The sequence below is a fragment of the Podarcis vaucheri genome (assembly GCF_965113315.1).
Source record: "Podarcis vaucheri genome assembly, chromosome: 1".
In the NCBI taxonomy this organism is placed as follows: domain Eukaryota; kingdom Metazoa; phylum Chordata; class Lepidosauria; order Squamata; family Lacertidae; genus Podarcis; species Podarcis vaucheri.
In genome coordinates, this window is record NC_138759.1 from 133,004,710 (window position 1) to 133,031,996 (window position 27,287).

Sequence of the window (27,287 nt, forward strand, 5' to 3'; positions counted from 1 at the left end):
GTTACTTTGTTATGTATTTTTATATTGTAAACTGCCCTGTGATCCTTGGAAGAAGGGTTGTATGGAAAATAAATAAATAAATATTAATGTGAAATCTGTAATCATGTAAGTTCATTATTTGTCATAAATACTTAAGATGAAAAACGTGAAAGAGGTGTATAAAGTAAGTGTAGTCATTTATTCTTCATTAGTACCTGATTCTTGTGTTGAAAAGGTTTGTTAACTCTGTTAGTACATAATAGGGAGGAATGAAGGATTTAAGACATTAGTTCTGTGGTTTTAGCATAATGATTCCTTCTTTCTTTCCTAGGTATCTATGCCAGCAGCTCACGCAACATCATCTGCTCCCACCGTGACCTTAGTACAGCTGCCTAATGGGCAAACAGTTCAAGTCCATGGTGTTATCCAGGCAGCCCAGCCCTCAGTTATTCAGTCCCCACAAGTCCAGACAGTTCAGGTACGTGAAAATGCCTTTCAAATAACCATGTTATTTCCTGAAAAACAGAAACATTGCCTAAACTGTTGTACAGTGGTGCCCCGCAAGACGGAAAACTCGCAAGACGGAAAACTCGCTAGACGAAAGAGTTTTCCGTTTTGGAGGTGCTTCGCAAAACGAATTTCCTATGGGCTTGCTTCGCAAGACGAAAATGTCTTGCGAGTTCCTGCGGGGGTTTTTTCCTCCCCCCCTTTTTTCTAAGCCGCTTATCAGCTGATCCGATAAGCCGCTAAAAGCCGCTGATAAGCGCTAATCCACTAATCCGTCAATGGGCTTGCTTTGCAAGACAAAAAAACCGCTAGACGAAGAGAATCACAGAACGGATTCTTTTCGTCTTGCGAGGCACCACTGTATCCTGAGCTTTATTATCAGCATGCACCGTTTTAAGTTTCTGCAAAGAAATTCTAAACAATACCAATTTGCCTTTGCCATTTCATAGTTTATAGGTAGTTCATGCTATGCAAGATGAAAAAATGACTTCAAAACTGCTATGTTCAGGACAGGACTAAAAAGTTCAAACAGGCTCTCTCACCATTTCCATCTCTTCCGTTTAAAGTCGCTGCACTCTCGTTTTTGTTCTTTTCCACCTCCACTGATACAGCAACAAAAATTTGGTTTCTGCTGGACATAGGCATGGTCTGGCCTGAGCCACAACAGTATTTCTTGAGATAACTATTATAGCAAGAAAAGGCTGCTTGCTGAAGGATACCCAGAAGCTGTTTGGTTAGCCTTGTAAAGGAGATGTTGAAAATGTATGTATGAGGGGAAAGAGTGTTCAGGGTAGACTCCAGTTTAGTTCCAAGGAGCATCTAATCTGGCCCGTCCGAATGACCATGAAAAACCCTAAAGCCTAGCCAGTGAAGGACGCAAGGCCTTAGTGGAGCTCCTGCAGCAGCAGCACCGCAGGTTTGGCAGAGATGGGAACTGCAGACTGATCTCTATGAGGATGTCTTCTGACTTGGCAAGAGCCACATCCTTCATGGAAGGGAGCATGTACAGCCAGCACAGCCAGCCTTTGAGACCTGGGAGGCATCAGCTGAGGAGGATTCCCCTGTGGGTCAGTTATGGGGCCTGGCTTTATAACTCCTCCTTTTCATATCTGAAGCCTTCCAAGGGGAAGGGGGCAGCTGGAAAATAAACGCTCTTAAGTTTTCATTCTGAAGCAGTCCACCATATCAGAAGAATAGCAGTTTATTTAGTTTCTGCTGAAGGGGGGGGGGTGTTTAGGTGACTGGAAGACCTGCACATACATAGGTGTTGTCTTGAAAGAGGTGTTCATATTCTGATGTGAATCAGTAACCGATTTAGAACAGCTAGTGTATCCTCTACAGCAGAAAGCAGCTGCCCACCCTTGGCTTAGAATAAAAGACTTAAGCAGTTCATTATGCTGCTTAATTAGTGGTATTTAATATGGTTCTTTCCCTAAGCAGGTTCCAGAGTACTCTCAAAATCATTTGCTATTAAGCATGGCAATAGGAGGGGAAGCGGGTGGCGCTGTGGGTAAAACCTCAGCGCCTAGGACTTGCCGATCGCATGGTTGGCGGTTCGAATCCCTGCGGCGGGGTGAGCTCCTGTCGTTCGGTCCCAGCTCTTGCCCACCTAGCAGTTCGAAAGCACCCCCTAAGTGCAAGTAGATAAATAGGTACCGCTTTATAGCAGGAAGGTAACAGCGTTTCCGTGCGCTGCGCTGGTGCTGGCTCGCCAGAGCAGCTTCGTCACGCTGGCCACGTGACCCGGAAGTGTCTCCAGACAGCGCTGGCTCCCGGCCTCTTAAGCGAGATGAGCACGCAACCCTAGAGTCGGTCACGACTGGCCCGTACGGGCAGGGGTACCTTTACCTATGGCAATAGGAACAATTTAGATTGCCCTGGTGTGTTCTTCCTACAAGCATGTAGCTGGCAATTCTTGGAAACAGAATGCCGAACTAGTTGGAACTTCGGTCTGATCCAGAAGGGCCCTTCTTATGTTCTTAAAAATGTGAGACAAATGTAGGATGCAGCCCTAAGGTCACCAAGGTGGCGTCCCATAGGCCGTAGGCTAGATGGGATCTACCTCTGTGACAGATCCTTCAAAGCCCTAGCCCAGCAAACATTGGAATTCTGAAGTCAGCTGGGCGAAAAAAAGAGATAGCAGCTTTGATCCAGAGACATCCTGGTCGTGTGACTTACCCTCAAATGAGGGAGAAATTTAGTCACACGCCTAAGCAGAACTAAATCTTTCCTCCTATTGTTTCCAGTGGTATGGAAATATTTTTTTAAAAAAACAAAACAGTCAAAGGGATACCAGGGTTTTCCTCTGCCTTGTACTCCTGCCTTCCACCTTGAGCCATTGTGCATCCACCCAGGATTGCAGTTTCAGAGATTTCTTATTAAGAATCAATATTCAGCAGATAGACTTCATAAGTCTGTTTATACGGTTGTGTAAGCGGTACTAGGTTTTTTAGATCATCTTGATAAGGATTCCTGTTTGCTGCTTTACAAGTTCTGTCGTTTTTTCTGCCTATACTTCCAGTCACTAAAGCTAGGTTTATGCTGTTTGTCATGTAAAACCCTTCAGAGTACAGATGACACACAGGAATTTCTAACCATAGTGAAACAAGATAAGAAACTGATAACAAAAGTGCTTGGAATTTAGGAGGACAAGATTAAAGGCAAGAATGCAGTAGGAATGCTGAAATATTAAGAAGTGTTTCACAATCCTGAAATCCTGGTTATGCTGAATGTTGACGGCGTACCTATAGATCTTTGAGCAATTTATGTTCCACAAGTGAAGGCACCTGATAGCCTTGCCAATATCTACACATGTTTGGTTTTTGCTTGTTTGTTTTTTAAATTTAAAAACATTATTTTCTTTTTGGGGGAAACAGACTTTTACTTGCTTTTTCTTTATTGTGTTTTCATATTCACCAGTCAACCAGGTTAGCAAGTGCTAGCCAGATACCACCTATGGATCCCATAACTGCCTTCTGCTACCAAGAGCGTCAATGACATCTCCTTTTTTGCAGAGGCCAGGTTTTATAAAGTTCCATGTTCCTCTGAGCATGTTTGTTCAGAGTAGATAGGAGACCACAGTTTCTTACACTACTTGGGTCTTCAGATTTTCATGTATAGAAGAGGACATCATGGTGTGGTTTTGCTGATCATATTCTCACCTTTACATCTGTTTTTACTTATGTTTGTTTAAAACGGTAACATTACTGTGCTCTTATACCTAGATCTCCACTATTGCAGAAAGTGAAGATTCACAGGAATCCGTGGACAGTGTCACAGACTCCCAGAAACGCAGAGAGATTCTTTCCAGACGACCTTCTTACAGGTAGGAATTTAATTTCTCTTACACACATGCAGCAAATCAGCTTCTTATAATTACTGTGTAGTAAGTGACATAATAAAAAAATTCCTTCCAGTAGCACCTTAAAGACCAACTAAGTTAGTTCTTGGTATGAGCTTTCATGTGCATGCACACTTCTTCAGATACACTGAAACAGAAGTTGCCAGATCCTTCTATATAGTGAGAAGGTGGGGAGGGGTATTACTCAGAAGGGTGGTGGGAATGGGAGATTGGCAGGTAGCTGAGATGAGCCTGTTGACAAAAAACAAAAAACAGCTCAGCTACCTGCCAATCTCCCATTCCCACCACCCTTCTGAGTAATACCCCTCCCCACCTTCTCACTATATAGAAGGATCTGGCAACTTCTGTTTCAGTGTATCTGAAGAAGTGTGCATGCACACAAAAGCTCATACCATGAACTAACTTAGTTGGTCTTTAAGGTGCTACTGGAAGGAATTTTTTTATTTTGACTATGGCAGACCAACACGGCTACCTATCTGTAACTGTGTAGTGACATGTCAGACAAAAGTCATTTAGCTTTCAGTTTTCTTAACAACCAGTTTCTTTGTTGTTCTACAAACTCCAGTACAAGTTATAGTCATACTGCATAACTATAATGTGTTCCAGATGTTTGGCATGAGGCTTCTCCTGACCCGGTTTGAAGAGAGGAAGTGAAATCTTGTTAGGCTCTCACAATGATTTGGTTCAATACGGCCCAGTGCACCTAAATCAGTTGGATTATCCCAAACTGTACCATAGGGACAGAAATCCTTTTTGACTTCAGCATACAGTTTGTTGCTAAGAGATGTTAATCTTGAAGTGTTGTGTTCAAATCCTTGGGTATCCATAGGTCAAGTCCTGCTGAGGAAGTAAGAGCCATATTCAGAGGCATTTCACATCTGCATACCTGTTGCTATAGGAGCACATGGTAGATGAGGCTTCATGCTCCTAGCTAACCACTATAGGGAACAGGATACTGGAATGGATCTGATCCAGCCAGGCTTTCCTTAGGTTCTTACCCTGCCAGTGTGACAGCCTGGGCATTCCGTCTCTGCCCTTCCAGTTATACCAATTCTCCTGCCCAAAAATACAGAAGCTACGAGAACCTGGTGAGATTTCTACAATATTCTTCCCTTTTCAGAAAAATCTTGAACGACTTGTCCTCAGATGCCCCAGGAGTGCCAAGGATTGAAGAAGAGAAGTCTGAAGAGGAAGCAACAGCACCTGCCATCACGACTGTCACGGTGCCAACACCAATTTACCAGACAAGCAGTGGGCAATACAGTATGTTGCTTGTGTTTCTCATCTGATAAGTGGAGAGGCAGAATACTTCAGAGATTTGGTTTTTAAAAGATGGCAAGAATGCTTAGTATTTATATTATGAATTTTTCCCAAGTGCTCAAAACGCGAAGCCCCACATTTGCCACTCCCAAGTTTTGAAATTGTGGTGTCAGAAATGCTGGAAGGAGAGAAACAGGAAATACGTGGGAAGAGGCCAAAAGGTAATACAGACAGGACACAGTGCTATTTTTCTAGAAAAAGAGAACCCGCCATGAGCTCCTTCCTCGTTCTCTTAAAATGGCAATGGCACCTACCTGAGAGGTGCTGGAACCCACCTGAGAGGTGCCGGGACTGAGTTCCTGTGAGTTTCCCCTGGGGGGGGGAGTGCCCTTTGGACGCAAAGGTTCCTACTTTCACCAAAGGCCAGCTTCCTGATCTGGCAAAATAAAGAACACTTCCTTGATGCAATGGATCGGTAGAACAGGGGGTTTCTTGAGCAGCACACAATTTGAAGTGAGCACAGCCAACAAAGTCTGTTTATATACAATTCTGAAGGTCTTTTTTTCAGCCCAAACACCCTTCCCTTGTCCTAGCTGAAGGTATATTATTGGCGGGTAGGGGGGGGTTGCCCGTACATAGAATAGCTTTGTCACCTTGTGCCATTATGACTACGAGGGACGAGCTGACTCAAGCAGTTGAGGTGGTAGTTTATCAAGTGATAAGGTGATTGTATTCCAGTTTAACTCCTATTGACGCTGGCTCTGTGATCATTGCTTTGCAGTAGCTATTGCATGCAAGCATGCTTCCATGTTCCAGTTGAAGTTTTCATGTGAGAAGCATTGCCATGTGGATTGTCCTTACTCAGTAAACTTTCAGGGCTGGAGTGGGGGGTGGGGCAGATGAAGAGCATGGTGCTTGCAACTGTTTTTTTGCCCTGGTCCCCAGTGTGGTCCTGATTTTCTTTTAGGGACTGGTGTTGCTGATATCAACCATCAATATGGCAATGCTCTGCATGCAGGTATTGTCTGCATGAATGGACTTGTGTAAATGTGGAGGAGCTGAGGAGCCTTGTGCTAGAAGCGCTGAATGAGGGGGCCGTGTGTGAACGGTATTTGTGCTTCCGTCTGGATGAGGTGGAACAGACCGAGGGACTTCATGAAAGAGAATAGACTCATGAAATAAAAACCAGAAGAGAAACTGTATGTGAAGAACGAAAAGGAACTGAGATAAAGAGACGGAGGAATGCTAGAATGGAGATCTGAGAAAGGGGTGTAGATTAAAGCCTAACCGTGCATGGTAGAGAAGAGGGGGAAACAAAATGAAAAAACAAAAAACCTTAATCATTAGAATGGGCAGAGCTTGATAGAGGCATGTCAGAAGTAGATTGATAACTTGGATGAGCTTTATGTCATTCGTTATTTGTAACTAATATTCTGTTGACCTACACATTTTTTCATATTACTGAAAATCTCACATAGTAAATACCTCATGATCACCAAGATCAATATTTAGAGGGTCTCATTGTTACTCTTGAAATGTAAGTTGTAAATATTTATTTTGCCCATAAAGTAGATATTTTCACTCTGCAGGAGGAAATTATTATCTAAATTAGGTTGTTTAAAAAACAAACCATGGTTTCAAGGAACAGAAACATGTTGATGACAGTTTTTTAACATTGGCCTGTGTGGTGATTGCAGTCCCAGGTGCTGGGGTTTCAGTCTCAGGGCAGTATCTCCCTGGACTGACAACGGTAATGGCGCCACATCCATAAAAAACAAGAGTCTTGAAACGGACTTAATTCTCAAATTGTTGTTTTGACTAAAGGACTGAGGACAGTTGTGTGTATGGCACTGAGGAGGTCAATATTCTCATATGCTGACTCGCATCTGCCTGCTTTCAGTTGCCATCACCCAGGGAGGTGCAATCCAGCTGGCTAATAATGGCACCGATGGAGTCCAAGGCCTGCAGACGCTCACCATGACCAACGCCGCGGCAACCCAGCCTGGTACCACCATTTTACAGTATGCACAGACCACGGATGGACAGCAGATTCTCGTGCCCAGCAACCAAGTTGTTGTACAAGGTAAAGAAGAGCAGTTTTAAGCAATTTGCTCAAGTTTAGCACTAGATACATGCCGTGTGTGGAATTTTTCCCCCCATAAGGAATCACTGTGCACATGTAATATTTGTGAAGCACCATACTTTTAAGCAAATACCTGTTTCTAAGAAAGCTGCAATACACTCTGCTGTTCTAGCGATAGCGGGCAATAGACTAAAGTAGTTAGTAATGGGCCAGAATTCTGAATGCTAATCGCTAAACAAAAGCATAGTTTTGTTTTTGGTTTTTTAAAAGTGTCCTTCCTTCAAGGTTTTGTTTCTGGTGCTGCCAAGTAATCTTTGGCAACAGTAACCTATCAAAGGTGGGGACATTATTTAATTTTGGAGCAAAGAGCTATCCAAAAGCTAATTTGTTAGGTGGGGGTGCCCAAACTAGAGTTTACTCTTCTTGCTCCTTGAAAGTCCGTAGGGTTACTTTTAAGTTTAATTGAACATGACTGTTCACTAACCCACACAAAAACAATTATGTGCCTGGCCAAGCCTGATGAAAAAAAAGAGCAATGGGTTTGAAGAATAATATGTGGAAAATAAGGAGTCAGGGAGAAACACAGGAGGAAACAGCTGTGCGCGGCAGAAGCCTATAATTTGACAAAGGTTCTGGGCAGGAGGAGCAGTAGCAATGGCTTCAGATAGGGATGGTGGAGACTGGGAAAGGGTTGATTGTGAAGAGTCAGGAGAGGCCGTTTGGAAGAAGCAGTGCCGGCAGCCTGTAAGTGGGGTGTGATCTATTGAATTGGAGAAGGGTCTGGGCTAGAGAAGTAGAAGAGAGAGCTAGGGTGCGAGGAGGCCATATGAAACAGGATCAGAAAGTAAGAACGGGCAGGGATGAGCAAAGCAGCAGAGGCAAGTAAGATGGGGAGAAAGAGGCAGACGCATCATGGACACGTTACGTAAATATGTACATTTAGCCCAGCCACACAGGCAGAAGCTTTACACGTTTGCAGCACAGCACGGAAGCAACACAAAGGTGTCATCAACCCTGCAGCTTCAGGTAATGCGGGGAGAGGTTCTTCGTTTGAAATGACAGGTCCCCATTCCCCCCAGTGTAGGCTTCCAGAGCTGCCAGACCTAATACCCCTGCATTCCCTGATGCTTTTTTCCCCCCTCTTAGCTGCCTCAGGAGATGTCCAGACCTACCAAATTCGCACAGCACCTACAAGCACCATTGCACCTGGTGTCGTGATGGCATCCTCCCCAGCACTTCCCACCCAGCCAGCAGAGGAAGCAGCGCGGAAGAGAGAAGTCCGCCTAATGAAGAACAGGTTTGTGTGCTCTGGAGGACCAGCAGACCCACCCCCCAACCCTACCCAGCTCCCCATAGTCCTGCAGAAGGATTTGTTACCAGGTGGAACTGAGGGTGTGGCAGAAATTTGGCTGTGCCTGAAAAATAAAATAAGCAGAAATGTGGCTCCGAAAGGTAGCTTCAGTACACACCAGTCTTTATCCCTCAGCATGAAGGGCAAGACAAGTTGTGGTGTGTAGTACCTTCCTCCTCTCACCACACCCCAAAATTACCTAGCTAAAAAATCAGTCCAAAAAGGAAAATAACACCAAATGCAAATATTCCTAACAATTTGAATTTAAGCCAGAGTCCATGCAAAAAGGGAAAATAACATCAAATGCAAAATATGTACCATACAGTTGAATGGCATATGTGAAATTACCTCCCATTGCTTCAGAAGGTTCCTGATATGTTAGGCAAGCAATAGTGATTTGCCACTGCCACAAGGAAGCCTGTTGCTCTCCTGTCTGTAAAGAAGAATTGTGTTTATTCTACTCCCAAACAAACAAAAAATATTATGCTATTCAGTTAGTTCTGCCTCAGTTTTATCAGTTTAAAATCAGTGAACATATTGACTTGAGCTTTAATATTCTGTTTTGCCTACAGGGAAGCAGCGCGCGAGTGCCGCAGGAAGAAAAAGGAATATGTCAAATGTCTAGAAAACAGAGTGGCTGTGCTTGAAAACCAAAACAAGACATTGATTGAAGAGCTAAAAGCACTTAAGGACCTTTATTGCCACAAATCGGATTAATTTTAGATCCCCATTTTTGGTTTGTTAATGTCAGAGAAAGACTGCTTTGGTGACTGCCAGAAAGACAAAGTGGACTTTTTATTTTCTAAACATTTCTCTCTCTTTTTTTTTTCTACGCGCAAAACTGCCTGAAAGCAACTGCAGAATTTTATCCGTCTGTGCTTTGCATTAAACTGTGAATGTTGAAACACCTGCCTCCACTTCTCCCCCACCTTCCCTCTCCCTTCCCCCGAATTATTTTCACCACACTGCATCCTGGTTGAGAAGAAAGAGAAGAGACTTCCTCATCTCCCATCTTCTTCAAGGAATAATAACGTTCACTTCTGAAGCTGGGTTTTGTTTTTTGTGTGCGCGCGCAGCAGGGGGTTATTTCATAATGCTTTCAAGAATTAAAACACAGAGCTCGTCTGAATCCCTCAGAGATGGTTATCCCGAGGCTCTGCCCTGAAGTATTATGTGGGCTGGAATGCGTACCCAAGGTATGCTCTGAGGAAGCTATGGTTGCCAAATTGTTGCATGGTTTCAAACCTCCATTATCAAACATTACAGTTGCAGCTACGTGGTAGAATGATGCCAAAAGACATGTACTTCAGGTATGTAGGTATGTACACAGTAGGAATTAAATAAGCATATAGAGAAGGGTTGGGGAGAAGGTGGGATAGTCACCTGTAACCTCCATCTGTTTTTTAGATAGTTTTCTATATGATAAAAGATGATTCCATTGATTTCCTGGTTTTTTTATATAAAAAAAGGAGATTTCATGTGTTCAGTCTTTTGGTTGCCTGTAAAGAAATCATCTAACGCTTATGATATCCTAAGGGGACATGGACTCCTAGCAAGCAGTAGAGCAGGAACGGTAACGTTCTGCTTTAGCTTAGAAGTCCATGAGATTATCATAAAGAATAATTCATTAAAACACCATTTTTGTTTTGCATTATCCAGAGGCGATGTTATACAAGGCAACCGCTAGCAGTGCATACTTTAGTGAAGAAAGGAGTGAATGTTAACTTTTTCAAGCAGGTAGAGATTTTTTTCCCCCTAAATCTCCCTATTGTGCACACAGATGGTGTGAAATTGAACTTTGCTGACTTGTTGAACCTACGTCATCAGCCAGACCTGCATCCTAGTTAAGCTATCTGATTTCAGTAGGACTGTGTGTCATTTAGGGATCTAAGTAAAAGTTTCTCATCTGCAGACATTCAAACCCTAAGGAGTAAAAAGAAAAAAACTTCCCCTAAAGTATGTTGCAGGAATCAGTAATGTGATTAATCTGTATAATATGATTTAAGGCAGCAAATAAGCCGTTCAACATTAGAAATTCCTTTGTTCAAGCTACTTTGGCTACGTAGAGGTGGAATCAGTTCTCCGGAGGCAAAATGGACTTATTTAAGAGAACATGAAGTTATTTTGAATCTCTAATCCCAGCAGTTATTTTGATCCTCACCTATAAAAGCCTGCACATAAAATAAGACTGCTCCTGAAAGAATATTAGTGCACAGATCTTCTTAAAGGTGATAAAACCAACATGGCCTATTGCAATGTTTTATCAGTTAAATCTAACACCTGTAGCAATAATTTAGCTAGTAATTTTACTTAATAGTGCATTTGTTTTTTATGAAAATAAGTGCAAATCTTTATAATTTACCCTTTTATCAGATGAAGACAAAATTTGTTTGTAAGGCATGTCACAAAATCTTTAGAATTAAAGAATACAAAAAGCCTCATATTTTAAGCAGCTTATTTTTATTTGCAAGGCAAACTTTTCCTCCTGCTATTGGATAAAATAATACAGACATTCTGAACAAAAATAAGTTCTGCCATTTTAGAAACCCTTCAATTCTCACATCATAATACATTTTTTTTAAAAAAACAAAAGCAGATTCCTACAAAGAAACGGGATGATAGATTATGGAGAACTCAGATCCACTTGTGAGGTTTGTTCCCCTTACCCCCCGAAATTTTGGTAGAATCATGATCTCTGCTGATTTTCTCGAATTGCTAACCTCATTGAAAACCATTGCATGTGTTGATCTTGGTTTGAGAAAGCCTCTTTCAAAGCTAGCTGTGGATGTGTCAGGTAATCTGTTTAAACATTATGTAATCATCTAAAATTCGTTCATCAGGAAAGCAACCACCAAAACTCTCTGCTTGCTGTGTTCTTGGCATCTCCGGCAATTAGCTGAGAGAGTTGCATTTCAGCAAGAGAGCTCAGCAGACAAATGGGTTGTGGTGGGGCTGACCCTACGCTTAATTTCAGCCTTTCCCAGGTTCCATTCGGTCAAAGGAGGCTCAACATGAACTGCTTGCAGAATCTAGTGTGGCTCGTCTATAGGTCAATTCAGGGTTTTCATTCTGGAATCTTTCACCAGCAATAAAATAACATCTGTCAGTTTTTACTTACCCAATACCGAGATATCTGGCATTTCTTATGAAATGCAACAATTTCCTATTTCTTATGTTTTCGGTAACCCAAGTTCAGACTTTACTGGTATGTCCTTTGTAATTCTGACAGCCAAAAGGAACTGAAGAGAATGCGAAAAACAAGCAAACCCTTATTTTGTATATTGCTAATTTATTGAACAAACAGCAAGATTGTCTTACCTTGTTGTTTTGCATTTGGCCCCTTTGCTGCTCAACAGAAATTTTGCTAAAATACTAAGCTGGTTGCCAGGCTTAATTGGGGAAGAAAAAGGTGTAGAAAGGGCTAGCTCCATTGTAGTCATCATACATAGGTCTGGTTTCAAGTACAGTTTCTATCTTTTACAAAATAAAAGGTACCATGTAGGCAATTGAAATATTGCCCAGGGTGCTCTTCTAACAGATATTCTTGGAAAATGCGTATGTATAAAATATGTACATATATAAAATATATATACACAGTATATAATCTATAGCTCTGAGAGCTTTTAAGTCAGGAATGCTGAGTATTATAGTATATTGAGGTCAGAAAAAAGTTTTACTCTGTGTGTGTGAGAGAGAGAATGTGCATGCGTGTTAATATACACGCTTCAGCCTCTTGTTTGAGCTACATTCTTCTGGCGCTTATTGATATGTTGTACTGTTGTTCACTTACCCATATTTAGTGATTTTATTTCACTGCAATTTGTATTTTTTTAGAAAGTGAATTATGGAATTATGTCAGCCGTTTTAAGCTCCTCTCTTCCCCCAGATTGTTCACTTTGTGCTTTGTCTCTTCGGCAGCTATACATTAAGGCAAAAAAATAAAATAAAAGGAAAAGATTTGCTTTATACAAAGGGAACTAATCACCCACCCACCCACCCCTTTTTTTTGGTGAGAAAAATATTTTTCCAGTTTTCTTGCTTTTGTGTGGTTTCTAGTATCTTATTCCAGCATTGCTTGAGTGTGAAAGCACACGTCCGTCTAAACAAGCCTGGTGGTTCTATAGTGTCTCTATTTCAGAAACAATTATCTGAAGCTAAATAATTCCCAGTAAGGTGAGAACTTTTGTGGTATGACCAAAATCAGTTTTGGTAATGAGCTCAAATATATGACCTGCAGCCTTGGGTGCTGTTGAAGGCTAGAATGTACAACTACATGCTTCAGGTGGAGATTGAATGTTTGATTGTGCTCCCACATGTATTTTTAAAAATCCTGCCCATAAAAAACTAGTGTTATGGAGAAGGGTATACTATAGCCTTCCACTGACATCTTAGTTTTTAATGTTTGGGCAAACATTTCAATTGCCATCTGCAGTGTGAAGTGGCAGTACAGTTCAAATTTTGCCTTTGAGGGTATTGATCATGCAGCTTGGCTCTTAATCTGAAGAGCGTCTAGCATATTTATTGTGGTCCTGCTATTTGTATATATCTCATTACTTTTAGCTAATCCACTGACTCTCAGGATAAACTTTAAAAGAGGCAATTCTTGCGGGGGGGATCTGCAGTGCAGGACCAAAAATCTACAGTCTAGTGGAAGTTAGGAAGATTACAGTCCTTTTAATGACATTAGAAATGTGGCAGAGGATTGTATTTAATTATTGGAACAATCATATGAGAAAAGGGGAAACTAAATTTTGGTGATACTAAATTCATTTTGTAGTTTGTGAATAGGACTGGACATTTCAAGGATAGAGTCCTGATGAAAAAAATGTAAGATGCATGGATTTGTTTTCCTTAAAGAGTGAAGCTATACATAACACACCCAGATTTATCAGAAAGCACAACTCCTGAGTATTTCCTGCTGGCAATTAAGATGAGTTGATGTAAAGTTAAAGACTCTTAAAATGGGTTTATTTTTATATACTATAAACCCATGGTTGCATACTTTATGCCTATGGATAGATTTTATCAAGTCTTCTAAATTTTCCAGATATAAAGTACACCAACCTCTGTTCTGAGCTCATTGAGAAGCACAGCCAGCTGGGAACTGTTAAATATATGGTGCTGAAATTTTAGCAGTGCATTGTCTTGTGATACGTTCATCTTCCATGCTGACTATAGCTTAAGAATTATTGCATGGCTTCACTGCAAGATGAGAAATCGGTAGACGGCATATCAGAATGCAATCCCAAATATTTCATTCTGATATATTTGCATCCTGAAACATTGGAACCTCAAAATGTATGTAAACCATAGTCGTAGGTGAACGGACAGGCTTTTTTTTTTTTAATAGCACAAATGTATTTTTGGTACTGCAAATGCAGGTCCCTGCTAGCTTGAAGTGAGCGGTCGTACATTTTAAAGTCATGTTTACAGAGTCAGAAATGATGAGGGTTTGTTCAGGATTGTTATTTTGAATCCTGCTTATCCTTGCTTATACCTGCAAGGAATCTCACCGCATCTTACTGTACCCTTTTACTCACTTTCTCAGGGTTTGTGCGCACACATACGTTTTCACCGATGCAGCATTTATTTCCGAGATGCTTGGTGTCAAGGTGTAGCTTACCCCAGTGTAATGAGACAACTAAGAACCACTACGCTGGGATTTAGCTCGTTAATTTATGGATACGTGGCTGCAAAAATTAAGCACCGAGGTCCTATGGTTGCCATTCTTTTGCAGCGCTTTCTGAATATGACCCAGTCGTCACTGCCTACCACAATAACTATGCTGTATTGTTTACATGCGGCCTCTTAGCCTCACATTGAACCCAAGGCACATCAAACCTCTCTAATTATCTGGAGGTTCTCCTCCTCACTTGAATTTCTCCTCCCGATTGACCTGTTGATAATGGAATCAAGTTAGAGATTGGTGCAATTTAAAAACAACCATTGGCTGTGTCATTCTAAGCAAGATACTACTGTATCAGTCAGTCACTTGAGCCGTGGCTGCAAATTGATTTGATGGACAATCTGAGGCAGGAAGAAAGAGGAGAGGAGACCTAAAACAGTTTGATGGTATTCAATAAGGTCATGATAAGTAATTGGGAGATTGTTTTTAAAATGTTTTCTACCGGTTGCACTTGAGCCAGATACCACTCCATATCTGTGTAATAGAATTATTTCTGTTTTGAAATAAGAAGAAACTAAATGCTAGACCTTCAGTTCTATTTACGACCCTACTACTTTATGTATGACCATTCTGCTTGCAAGAACACACAGAGAGAAAGTTGTGCAAGTGAAGCACCTTCTCTAAAGCTCCTTCGTTACGTTTGGAAGGCAGTTTACACATGAAGAAATCACAATGCAAAATTTCACATTTCTGGAATGGGGATGGCTATGCTATTTTTATTTAAGAGAAACTAAAATTCACCCCCATTTCTGATTCTTCACCCAAAACAATCAGCACAAAACAGGGTATTGAACTTTGAAAAAAAGTTTCCTCTTGAAATTAAATTGCTGAGCAAAGAAATATGAACTGGGGGTGGGTTAATTTCATTTGAGAATCCTCTATTTCCTAGAAACACCCCTGTTTTAATTTTGTAATTATTGTTTTGTGCGTTTATTCCCCCCCACCCCACGTACTGAGTTACACTGCTTTTTATTAACATTGTGTACATACTAACTGCTTTGTGTTTCAGAATGCTAGTAATTGCTTTGTATATTAAAGTGATCCTTGTGAATTTGTGAATTGTCATAAAAGTGCTTTTTCTTACTGTAAAGTTTGTGGTATAAACTGTCATAACACCCTTTTTACACATTTATGTGCAGACACATAAACATGCTTTTAAAATCATCTTGAAGTCTCTTTTCTTCAGAGAAGGAGGGTCATTTATCTTGATGCCGTTGACATCACCAATACCTGCTGCTTGACCACATAAAACAGTAAAATAGAAATGTTCTGAGGGCCCAGTCATATGTATACTTTCTGGCGAGGGACCCTAGGATGCAGACTAAGGGCTGCTTTGGGGGCAAAGACAGATATGCTAGCAGGAGGGTTTATGCCACCAGATGTACTTCAGAACATCTGTGGAAAGCTCCCTTAATATAGATGTATCAGGGGCCCAACGGGACATGGGGAATGGTAGAGATGGGCACAAAAGTGCCACATCTAATTCCCATTCATGTCCCTGGCACACCCACACAAATGATGTTACCTTTCATTATTAATGGGAAGGGAGGAAATGGGGGGGGGAGCTGCTCCTTTGACGAGGAAATGGGGAGGCTGGGCTGAAGAAATTTGTAGAAACCATAGCAACGGCTCCTCCTAACTTCCCAGCTCCACATTTTGCACCAGAATAATAGCACAGATCGCTTGTGCCACTTTCCTCAAAATGGCACTGATAATGCCAAGGTTGCAGGCTTTTCCCCGCATAAAAGGACGGCTACATATTCCTGCGTTGCAGGCGGTTGGACTAGATGATCCTGGAGGTCCCTTCTGATTCTACGATTCTACACAAGCTTCCAGGGGTAGATGCTTATTGTCTCTGCCAGGGTGGGGTGGGGCAGGTCATTAGGGTTTTTCAGCGCGTGCTCTGCTCAACCTTAGATCCAGCTCAAACTGAGCATGTGCCCTAGGATGGACTGTCGAATCCTACAGCACAAAAGTGCTCCACAGGTTACAGGTTGCAATGGAATGGATTTACTTAGGCTGGAAAAGCTGAAGACTGAATTTGTGAACTGATTCAGTTCTAAATCCCAGAAAGAGCTCTTTCAAAAAAAAAACCTTGTTACTTTAAACAGCTGCTTTTATTGCTGTTAGGTAGTGCCTGAACCGAATAGGACACAGGTGGCGCTGTGGTCTAAACCACAGAGTCCAGGGCTTGCCGATCAGAAGGTCGGCGGTTTGAATCCCCGCAGCAGGGTGAGCTCCCGTTGCTTGGTCCCTGCTCCTGCCAACCTAGCAGTTCGAAAGCACATCAAAGTGCAAGTAGATAAATAGGTACCACTCCAGCGGGAAGGTAAAGTGTTTCCGTGCGCAGCTCTGGTTCGCCAGAAGCGGCTTCGTCATGCTGGCCACATGACCCGGAAGCTGTCTGCGGAAAAACGTCAGCTCCCTCAGCCAATAAAGTGAGATGAGTGCTGCAACCCCAGAGTCGTCCATGACTGGACTTAATGGTCCGGGGTCCCTTTACTTAGTGCCTGAACCGTAGGAACCAAAGAATGGTGCAGCTTAAAAATGAGATTGTGAAGATCTTTAAAGATTTGTTCACCTTTGTTACATTTGCACAGTTGATTTCAAGATTGTGCTTCCCACTTTTTAGGAAGTTTTGGGAGTCCCAAAGCATCTTGTTACACGCAGGACGGGAGTTGTTTTGTGTTCAGCTAGGGACACTCTTGTGCCTCTTGGATGGTTTTGGTCCAAATGTTCTCTTCTACTGCTGCACATGGAATCACGAGGACTGCTGCAGAACCTCCCAACTAGAGAATTGCTCTTCTGCTCCCACTGCACATGCAGCTCTTTTCAGTTTGCTCACAGTACTTGGGATCCACTCCAAGGAACCACAACGCAATTGTGAAAATTCTGGCTTTCTGGTTAAAAGTTGGACTCTGCTGATTGGGATGGAATTTGGCAACTCACTCTGGAGGCATGTTTAAGTGGAGGAGTTCAGATTCAGAAGTCACGTGAGATTACCCGTATTTTTCGCTCTATAACACGCACCCGACCATAACACGCACGTAGTTTTTAGAGGAGGAAAATCCGTAGGCATGCCACCCATAGGCATTCCCTCCATAACACGCACAGACATTTCCCCATTACTTTCTAGGAGGAAAAAAGTGAGTGTTATGGTGCAAAAATACGGTACCTCTTGAGTACACCTGCCTGGTTGTATCCTTCTGTTGAAAAACTAGCCAAACATGGGACATTTCTTTGCGAAACATCAAACATTTTAATTGACTTTCTACTTCTGTGGAATGATTTACAACTATCAAGTATTGCTATCTCTATCAGGCAGTAACAACTTATTTGTAAGAACTTCTTCCACATGAGAGTAAGAATATTGGAACTTTGCACCAGAATTTTACAAGTCACTAAGCAGATAGTGCACTTTATCAATCAGATCACTTTCCAATTGCGATGATAGACAATGGACGACACACTCACTTTCTGCTCTCTTCATCACATGATGTTTGGGTAAGAAATGGATTCATCGTTTTCTTTTGATAATTTCAGGAGTAAATCTAATCTCATGGAAAGCTTTCGAGGGAAGGGTCTATTTTTGAATTGCAACAGAAAGCATCGTGACTTTAAATTACACCTTAACTAATTCCAAATTTCGAGACAAACTTTAATATAAGACAAACTTACATGTTATATATATATGTGTGTGTGAATCTAATTGTGGACACAGATAAGTTTACTGGGAACAGAACTTTAATTGGATATAGACACCCATAGACTTTCTGGCCATTTAAAAAACTATTCAAAGAAGATCTTACTGTATACGTACTTGATGACCTTGGAATTACGTTTGAAAAAGACTTCAGTTATTAGTTGACTTCTGGCTTATTTATGATATCACGGTTTTTACTGTATTTGGACTTGCATACTGATAACTGATGCTGGATTGGGGGGTGGTTCTGATTCTACATTGACAGATTTGAATTAGCAGAGGGGAAACATTAAATGTAGATTAGTGATTTACTTAACTAATGTATTACAATTTTACTTTTCGATAAAATAGTAGGGATCCACTTAAGAGACTTGATAAATAAAATTATTGGACAGCTTGAATGCGCACTGATGAATTATAAATTACAAACTTGATTACTGAAAAACAACTAATGAAGCATATTTGTGAACATATTACAGAGTGAATTTCTAAGGAACTGGGCAACTCTAAATAATAATGAATGAATGATGTTAGACTAATTAGTTTCATGCGAAATATCTAGAAGAATTTAAACATTTTATTAGGAATGCAAATCAATAACTCCCCTTATGTTTTGGTATATTATTTCTCTATTGCATGATTGATCATTGTTCCAGTTAGCATGATAGAAAATTGCTAACTGAGCCATTCTCTCTAAGCACACAAACAGTAAAAACTGGTTTGTTTTTACATAATATAGCCAAATATTTCCCTGTGGATATCACATCCCCACCCCCCAATGCACTGCATAATTCATATTTGCTGTTCAATTGGAGGAAGTGCCCTGAGATGTAGTTCTGAGCAGCATAGCTTAACACCAGTGGGAAACAGAGGTAAACTGTTACTATTATTAATCTAATTGGATTTTTCCATTTACTTGAAGCCAGCAGGTCCTACGTTTCCTCAATGGCAGGCTTGGCCCTTGCACACTAATAATTCATTGGTCCATGTATAATTTGGTTGGATTATCTGAGTTACCATGATCGGGATGGGAAAAAACAGGAGAAATGGCTGGACGAAAGGCCTAAATTAAGTTGTTTGGTCCAGGAATGATTGCAAGTGGCGGGAATGAGCATACAAGAGTTCACAAACTAATCACAGATCTGCTTTCTGGGCTTTCCTCTGTGCTCTGAATATATGCACATCGTTACTAGGGTCATAGTGCACCTCGTATACTGAAAACCGCTCCTCCAACATCTTCAGGAACTTGTGGTCTCGCTCGTAACGGAGGCGGCATGATAGCAGGATCACCGTCTGTTCAGAGCAGAGATGGTCCAGCGTTTCAAGGAGATCGGCAAACGTTTCTTCCAGGTAAACAATGTCTGCTCCCAAGATAAAGTCATATACTCCTGAAGAGAAGCTCCCCAAGTCTCGGCCCCAAGTCAGTTCCTTTACTGCTGTCCTTGGCCGGATCTCAGCAGGTAAATTAGCTTGGACGTTTGACTCCAGTAGAGCCAAGGTGGCCTTCCTGTCTGTGATTGTCACTTGAGCCCCTAACGTGCCAAAAAGGAGGAGGAGGAGGAAGAGAAGAAGGAGAAATCAAATGCACGAAGACAAATTGCCATGTGGCTCCCTAAAGTGAAAGTGGTAAGATCACTTGCCAACTACTTGATAGAACTGACGGAGCCCAACTTGAGAAGAGCGTTTGCTATGGCCCGTTTCCATTCTATACCCACGACCTTCCTTCAGAGGATTTACTCTAAGACCCCTATTACTTAGGGTCTATGTCCATGCACAATGAATGAAGTAGAGGACTTCATACATTTCTTTTTCTACTGCCCTATGAGCCAATAAGATCTAAGCTCCTCCTCTTGATCCCGTCCACCATTACGTCTAAGGAAGACTGTTTGAAATTGCTTCTTGTGGAAGCAAATCCCCAAATTTCACGTGGGGTGGTAATCTTCATAGTGCAGGCTCTGAAACTCAGGGCTACTCTGACTGGGTAGTGAGTCCTAGACCTGGACCTGTTTTAATTCTTTTTATTACATTTTATTATTTAACTCAATGCGCCGAGCTTATTTTGGGACCATTTTATGCTTTATATATATTCGCATATTAGATTTTTGGCGCTGGCAACTAAATCTTTGTCTTAGGGTAATTTAAATGTCATTACGCCAGCAATATTGCCTTGAATTTTGCTTGGTTGCTTGTCTCTAGTATTTTTGTATTGTCTTATTTTGCTATGGCTGTATGCTAATGCAATAAAGGTTTGAGTGACTCCAGTAGAGCCAAGGCGGCCTTCCTGTCTGTGATTGTCACTTGAGCCCCTAACGTGCCAAAAAGGAGGAGGAGGAGGAAGAGAAGAAGGAGAAATCAAATGCATGAAGACAAATTGCCGGTGTCCAGCACAACTTTCAAAACACAGGTTTATTTCCCCAAACAACAAAACCATTTCTCGGGTTGATTCCTATGTAAACTCATGTTCGGAATTATTATTATTAACGTTCAGTATGGCCCAGTCATGTCATTCAGCCAAGCTATCAGACCAAGAGAGTGTTCTAATGCTCAATAAAAGAACATTGTACTACCATCTTTCTATCACTGCATTGCTATGCTAATCCATTATCAGCAAGTCCCTGTTAATAACCTTGCAGCCCCATTTTGGGTCAGCTGAAGTTTCTAGATCATTTTCAAGGCAGCCTCACAAACGCCATGCAGCCGTAATTCAAGTGGTTGCTATTCAAGAGTTGAAAGGTTATCTTGGTTTAGAGTCATAAATGGTATGTCAACTGAAGATGAGTTGGACTGGACTTGCACCCAGATATGTGTATATAGGATTGCAGTCTGTAAAGGCAAAATCTTGGGATGGCTGCAAAATAGACATGTCTGGTATAATCCCCTAACACCCCCCCCAAAACAGAAAACACAATAAAAAGGGATTTGTGCTCTGCAGTGAACAGCACCCAAGGAAAACAATGTAACTCAGAATTACTGTCAGATGAACTTAATAGGCCACATCAGTCCCAGTTTCTGCAAAGAGAAACTTACCAAGCAGTGCAGCTACAATTCCCAGCAAGCCTGTTCCGGCTCCTAACTCAATCACCAAGCGTCCTTGTAGATCAATGCCTCCCATCTCCAAGAAAGTACACAAAACCACAGCCTGGGCACCCGAAAGGGGGAAAAAATCTAATTAAAAAGAATGCTTATTTAGGTTAATGCCTAATCACAGCATTGCTCATGTGGGTCCCATGACAAGCTTGCAGAAAAGTTGAGGGCAACAAACCGCTGTGAAGTGAGGGCAGACCAGAATATTATTATTCTTTGGACCTAAATACTCAGGGGGACTGGGGAGGTTAAAACTGGAAGTCTGGGTGTCCCTGCCTAAAATGAGGATTTAACTGCAAATTATTAATTTCTAGTGACGTTACTCTGCTCAGTGGATTGTGAGCAATTTAAAACTGTACTTTTTGACAAATATACACTAAAGAGAAGAATTCAGTCTCCTTGAGGCCTGTACTAATGACCTATTTTTTTGGCTACTCATAAATTTTTCTTCTTCAGGTAGGAGGTGAAAACTGATTTTTTTGAAAGAAGGTGAGATTTCCAGTGAGATTTCACATCCCTGAACAGATCACACCTTGTTAAGAGATGATGAAAGAACTAATCTTTCTGTTGTGTACAATAAAATGAGGACAGCTTACAACAAGAACGTTTTTCCAGCACTCAACAGAAAAACAAGAAATATCAGGGTTTTATTTTTATTTTTTTAATGGGGCATCACCAATGGTTCATTCCGTAAAAAGACTGTACCATCAGCACCCAAACAGACGGCAGTGTGATCCTATACATGTCTATTTAGAAACAGGTTCTGTTGAGTTCAACATGACTTACTCTCAGGTAAGAGTGTCTATGACTACAGTGAAGTATACTGTCATCTGAAACTATGCCAAAACATTAAGAACACAGTATACAGTGCATGATAAATGTGTAAAGTGTTTCTTTAAACATTTACAGTATGACTTTCATCCTCCATGGTCTCTTTTGAAATGTGTGGCTTTGAAGATCAACAGTTCAGTGTGCAGAGAACATCCATATCAGATTTTATCAGTTTCTCTGCTACCCAAATAATAGTTTAAGCAACACCACAACTACAGATAAGATTCCAGTTACAGATAGGTAGCCGTGTTGGTCTGCCATAGTCAAAATAAAAAAATTCCTTCCAGTAGCACCTTAAAGACCAACTAAGTTAGTTCTTGGTATGAGCTTTCGTGTGCATGCACACGAAAAGAAGTGTGAAGAAGTGTGCATGCACACGAAAGCTCATACCAAGAACTAACTTAGTTGGTCTTTAAGGTGCTACTGGAAGGAATTTTTTTATTTTTACAGATAAGATTATTAGGACAACTAGATTAGACCATTGTTACTATGGCAGGACTACTATACAATAATTTGGAGGTAAATCCTACTATATCCATTATTAGTAAGCACGCACAGGATCAGGCTACAAAAGCATTGAAGAACTACTGATTTAGGAATTGGAGTGGGGTGGGGGGCTGGAAAAGTGACTATTAATGCCCACCTTTAAACAGCAAAGGATCATCTTTAAACAGCAACAGTGTCAGAAAATGAGTAAGTGCAAAATGATACGGACCGCATCCCACACAACAGCTGCAACACCCAGCTGCTTCCAGTTCTGCTGGATCTCGATGGTGTGGTTGGCAAAACAGTATGTAGAGGAAGACTTGTGCAACTTCTGCATCCCCCAAGCAGCCGTGTCATCGTAAGGAACCAAGGCCATCTTTTCGTCTATCAAACCAAATGGAAGTATAGCATTAGGGGGAAAGTTTGTACAAAAGGCTCTTCGTACTTCTTCAAATTCCATTGGCAAAGGTTGACTCAAGTTTTGCCCCACTCCACAATTCACTTATTCTGATTTTACACTCACTCCATGCCAAACCTTGGTAACTGAAACGTAAAATATTCACACTGGGAATTTATCTCTGAGTTTTACTTCAGTTGTGGAAAGCAGACTACCGGTGCTTCCGGAAGATGCCAAGAATTCTTCTCTATAGGCAACCTCCTTACACTTGCTTGATGCTTAGCTAGCAGTCAGATCTATTTTCATTTTATCTTCATCTTCCCATGCCAAATTAAATCAAAGAAAAATAAAATGTATTTCATGACTTTGATCTTATGAATTTCTATCAAGGGATTATTATTGACAATACTTGGCATACATGGATACAGTATTTCTGTCCCAAAACGTTAAGTATTAGAAGTCTCCTTTAACAAGTGAATTTTTAAAGCCTGTCTGAAGAGAGGGAGCCTGATGGATCTCACCAGAGAAGGAATGTCAAACCACTGTGCCACCACTAAAAAGGGCCATGAAACCACGCTTTTAATTTCTACTAATGATGGCACATAGAAAAGGTTCTGAAGCTGAGCTCATGGCTTGATCAGTTTCATATGGGAGAAAGTTGGGTCAACAAAGGCTCTAAACAGCTTAATAGCAACATTTTGAAATTCAGCCTTTTAAAAAAAGGAAACTGGTAGAGATGAAGTAAGATCAGAGGTATACGTTCTGACGTTCCAGCCAGTTGAATTTTGGACCAATTGCAATTGAATGAGCCTCATGGAAAGAGGTCATACAACCTGGAAGATTGCATGAGTGATTACGCTCAGGTCCAAATTCCCTAAGAAAGGTTACGGCTAAGCAAACTAACCTGTAAAAATGACTCTCGTCCATCACTTCTACTGGATATCCAGGATCGCTACCCTAAGCTGCATATCTGATCTTGCAGAAGGAGTACAACTCCATCCAGAACAGGGTTGTATACCTACCATATTTTTCGCCCTATAGGGCACACCAGCCCATAGGGCGCACCTAGGGTTTTTTTTGGTGGGGGGAATAAAGAAAATTTTTGTTATTTCCTCCCAGGCACGGGGCTGGGGAGGGGGAAGCCCGAGCTTCCCCAGCCCCCAGAACAGGCTGCTATCCGCAAGCCTTGGGAGCCCGGCGGGAGTTCGCAAGCTTGTGGTCAGCTGTCCAAAGCCCGGGGTGCACAGCGCTGCGCTCCCCGGGCTTCAGGCTGCAGGCAGCTGTGCGCAAACCTGCGGAGCCTGGCGGGAACTCCCGCCGGGCTCCCAAGGCTTGTGGATAGCTTCCTTAAGCCTGGAGAGCAAGAGGGGTTGGTGCGCACTGACCCCTCTCGCTTTCCAGGCTTCAGCGAAAGCCTGCATTCGCCCCATAGGACACACACACATTTCCCCTTCATTTTTGGAGGGGGAAAAGTGCGTCCTATAGGGTGAAAAATACGATAATTCCTGGTTGGCAGAATTCCTGACCGAAAGGACATCAGCTTCAGGCGATTATTTGTCACCAACCATTCCTGAACTGACACTGGGCACTGGTTTAGAGTTTCCATCACCTCAAAGGGATCAGAAGGTGAGAAAGAAAGGGAAAGCAGTATGTCCTCAGCACACTCATGATCTCAGACAGCAGTTTCATGTATCGTGTGAGCTCCTGCGCTGAAGAGCGGTATAGAACTCTTAATAAATAATTGCATGTGCATGTTTAAAAGGACGAGAGACAGGCTAGTATCCTTTGGCACCCCACAAACCAAATCCTAATTGGCAGGACAGCAGTCCCCCAATTATTATTGTGCGATTCCACTTATGCACATGGGGGCCTGGAACGTAGCTCCTCCCTATAAGTGAGGAGTCGTCTATATTTTGCACACAACCACCCTGTGAGGTGGGTTGTCAAAAGTTCAGTTTTCACAGATGCGGGGGCCCTGGAGGCAGGCAGTGTGCCACCTTACCTGGTTCTTTTACACATTGATGGGATGGAGATGGGCACATACCTCATGTTTTCCTTTCCCACTGGAGGTTGGATAGATAGATGATAGATGATAGATTAGATAGATGATAGATAGATGATAGATAGATAGATAGATAGATAGATGATAGATAGATGATAGATAGATAGATAGATGATAGATAGATATAGATAGATAGATAGAGATACAGATAGAGAGATAGATAGATAGATAGAGATGATAGATAGATAGATAGATAGATAGATAGATGATAGATAGATGATAAATGATAGATAGATAGATAGATAGATGATAGATAGATAGATAGAGATAGATATAGATAGATAGATAGATAGATAGATAGATAGATAGATAGATGATAGATAGATGATAAATGATAGATAGATAGATAGATAGATAGATAAGATAGATAGATGATAGATAGATGATAGATAGATAGAGATAGATAGATAGATAGATATAGATAGACAGATAGATAGATAGATATAGATAGATAGATAGATAGATAGATAGATAGATAGATAGATAGATAGATGATAGAGATAGATAGATAGATAATAGATAGATAGATAGATAGATAGATAGATAGATAGATATAGATAGATAATAGATAGAAAAATAGATACATAGATAGATAGATAGATAGATATAGATAGAATTGTAGAGTTCGAAGGGACCCTAAGGATCATTTAGTCCAAGCCCCTTCAATGCAGGAATATGCATCTGTCCCTTGGCATTATTGGCACCACACTCTAACCAACTGAGCTGTGTGTTGTGTGCGATCCAATGAAAAAGGCTTTTTGTGTATTTCTCTTATTAACTGTAGCCCAGAGAAACCTTAGCCTATTTAATGAAAGGGCCGATGCCGTGCTGTTTGCATTGCAATTATTTGTATGGCTTTAACAGATCTTACATATGAGCAGCGTTGTCACGCTGGCCACGTGACCCGGAAGTGTCTGCGGACAGCGCTGGCCCCCGGCCAATAGATGTGAGATGGGCGCACAAACCCCAGAGTCTGGCAAGACTGGCCCGTTCGGGCAGGGGTACCTTTACCTTTACCTTTACATATGAGAGAGAGAGAGAGAGAGAGGTTTTTAATTCCATCCATGTTTCACGGTTTCTTGGGTGTTTCTGCTCACCCCCCCGTTTTTAGCTGTCCTTATTTTTATCTGTAAGCTGCCCTGCCAAGGAAACGGGCAGGGTTAATAAAAATAAAGACAATAGATTCTCTGTAGCTCATGCATCTTTTCTTGGCTTGGTGATTTAACTTTGCCATTAGACGAAGCGTGTCTGTGCTTTGCTAACAGCATGTCTGTTATTCTGAATAAAAATTATATTATTTGGAATTGAAGAACAAAAACGTCTAGCTCGTTCATTTTCTATGCTCGCCCTCCCCGCCCTCCCCTTAGTTTATTATTATTATTATTAAATAATAATAATAATAATAATAATAATAATAATAATAATAATATATTGGTTAACCTTCAGGAGAGGGGTACCTGGCCCCCTCCCTCCTTGTTGCTAGGGAACCCAAATCTCCTCCCCCCACTGACCCTCCTTTGCTCACGTGACGCGGGGTCTACGGAGACCTTCCACTTGTCCCGGGAACCAACTTTCGGCGGCGCGGGAGCACCGAGCATGCGCACAGCAGCCAGCACGGCCGGACTACAGGCATAGAAGGAAAAACGTGTAGAGGTATGCACTCGGCTTTAACTTCCGGCTACGATTTCTTTCCTTTCTTTTTTTCAATGGAGTCATCATTCTGTCCCTTCCTGCGTTTCCAATATTCTGAATCTGCATGGACTCAAACCGGAAGAGTTACACAGAGAGCTTTAACTGCCGGTTGCAATGTCTTCTCCGCTTTTTTAAAAAAGCAAAGGCGCCAATTATTCTTATTTACTGTACTTTGCAGCAGGAGCAATCGCGCCCTGGTTTTTTTCCCTTTTTAATAATCAGTTTTGCAATTATGCAATTAAAGAAAAACTGCATTGGCTGCGAAGTAGAAGCATGGAAGGTTCCCCAAAGCACCCTCTTTGCAAAGATCTCGTAACTTTTTGAGCTCTGCAGTCTCTCTGCGCGCAAGTAGCATAGGATGCCCGGCGCGTTCCTGCAGTTGCACTCAGGTCCAACGTGGGGAAAGGGTGCCTGGGGCGTGTCAGACAAGGCACAGGGATGCCTGCCTCTTAATTACAGCATCGCTTGAATGTTCTTGGAGGTCAGATCCACGCACGTGCCTCCCGCCTGCCCTCCAATGTTTCCTCTAAAAATGCCTCTTGCTGAATTGGAGGTACAGTGGTACCTCGGGTTACATACGCTTCAGGTTACAGACTTCGCTAACCCAGAAATAGCGCTTCATGTTAAGAACTTTGATTCAGGATGAGAACAGAAATCGGGCTCCGGCGGCACGGCAGTAGCAAGAGGCCTGTTACGGTAAAATCTGGGTGCAAGACTGCTCTGCCACCCAGCTCGTCGGACTAAGTCCGCGGGTCCCTGTGGAGGAAAATGAGCTCAGCCGGAGACAGGAGCAAACTGCAGAAGA

The 27,287-nt window shown here is 41.8% G+C and overlaps 2 protein-coding genes across 11 annotated transcripts in view; one reads left to right on the plus strand and one right to left on the minus strand.

Moving 5' to 3' along the window:
- The window catches only part of CREB1 (cAMP responsive element binding protein 1), a 36,382-nt gene extending 20,991 nt beyond the window's left edge, over positions 1–15,391 (plus strand). For 4 of the 5 annotated variants that reach the window (XM_082209216.1, XM_082209217.1, XM_082209215.1 and 1 more), the window contains 7 exons: positions 311–457; positions 3,711–3,811; positions 4,968–5,110; positions 6,075–6,125; positions 7,008–7,190; positions 8,337–8,487; positions 9,114–15,391. In XM_082209216.1, coding sequence (XP_082065342.1) covers positions 311–457; positions 3,711–3,811; positions 4,968–5,110; positions 6,075–6,125; positions 7,008–7,190; positions 8,337–8,487; positions 9,114–9,258 — 921 coding nt within the window. In that variant the 3' untranslated portion in view covers positions 9,259–15,391. The remainder of the gene's footprint in view (positions 1–310; positions 458–3,710; positions 3,812–4,967; positions 5,111–6,074; positions 6,126–7,007; positions 7,191–8,336; positions 8,488–9,113) is intronic. The other variant, XM_082209218.1, reaches the window with a different exon arrangement.
- Positions 15,392–17,462: 2,071 nt separating this feature from the next.
- METTL21A (methyltransferase 21A, HSPA lysine) lies at positions 17,463–26,516 on the minus strand. Of its 6 annotated transcripts, none has more exons than XM_082209842.1 (4): positions 26,316–26,516; positions 22,561–22,715; positions 20,958–21,069; positions 17,463–19,462 (listed from the first exon to the last, which is right to left on the minus strand). In XM_082209842.1, the coding sequence occupies exons 1-4, from the start codon at positions 26,386–26,388 to the stop codon at positions 19,065–19,067; spliced, it is 738 nt and encodes a 245-aa protein (XP_082065968.1). In that variant the 5' UTR covers positions 26,389–26,516; the 3' UTR covers positions 17,463–19,064. The 6 variants fall into 6 exon arrangements, with proteins under 6 accessions (XP_082065968.1, XP_082065969.1, XP_082065970.1 ...); XM_082209843.1 differs by having other exon boundaries at positions 26,302–26,453; XM_082209844.1 differs by having other exon boundaries at positions 26,231–26,346.
- Positions 26,517–27,287: the final 771 nt, after the last annotated feature.

What these genes read in the sequence shown, in the direction of transcription:
- METTL21A (XM_082209842.1), bottom strand. Translation starts at nt 26,388, where the DNA reads ATGCTCGGTGCTCCCGCGCCGCCGAAAGTTGGTTCCCGGGACAAGTGG. An exon ending in CTCCGTAGACCCCGCGTCAC is followed by an intron (nt 22,716 to 26,315) that starts GTGAGCAAAGGA and finishes TTGGTTTGATAG; the next exon opens with ACGAAAAGATGGCCTTGGTT. An exon ending in CAGCTGTTGTGTGGGATGCG is followed by an intron (nt 21,070 to 22,560) that starts GTCCGTATCATT and finishes TCGGGTGCCCAG; the next exon opens with GCTGTGGTTTTGTGTACTTT.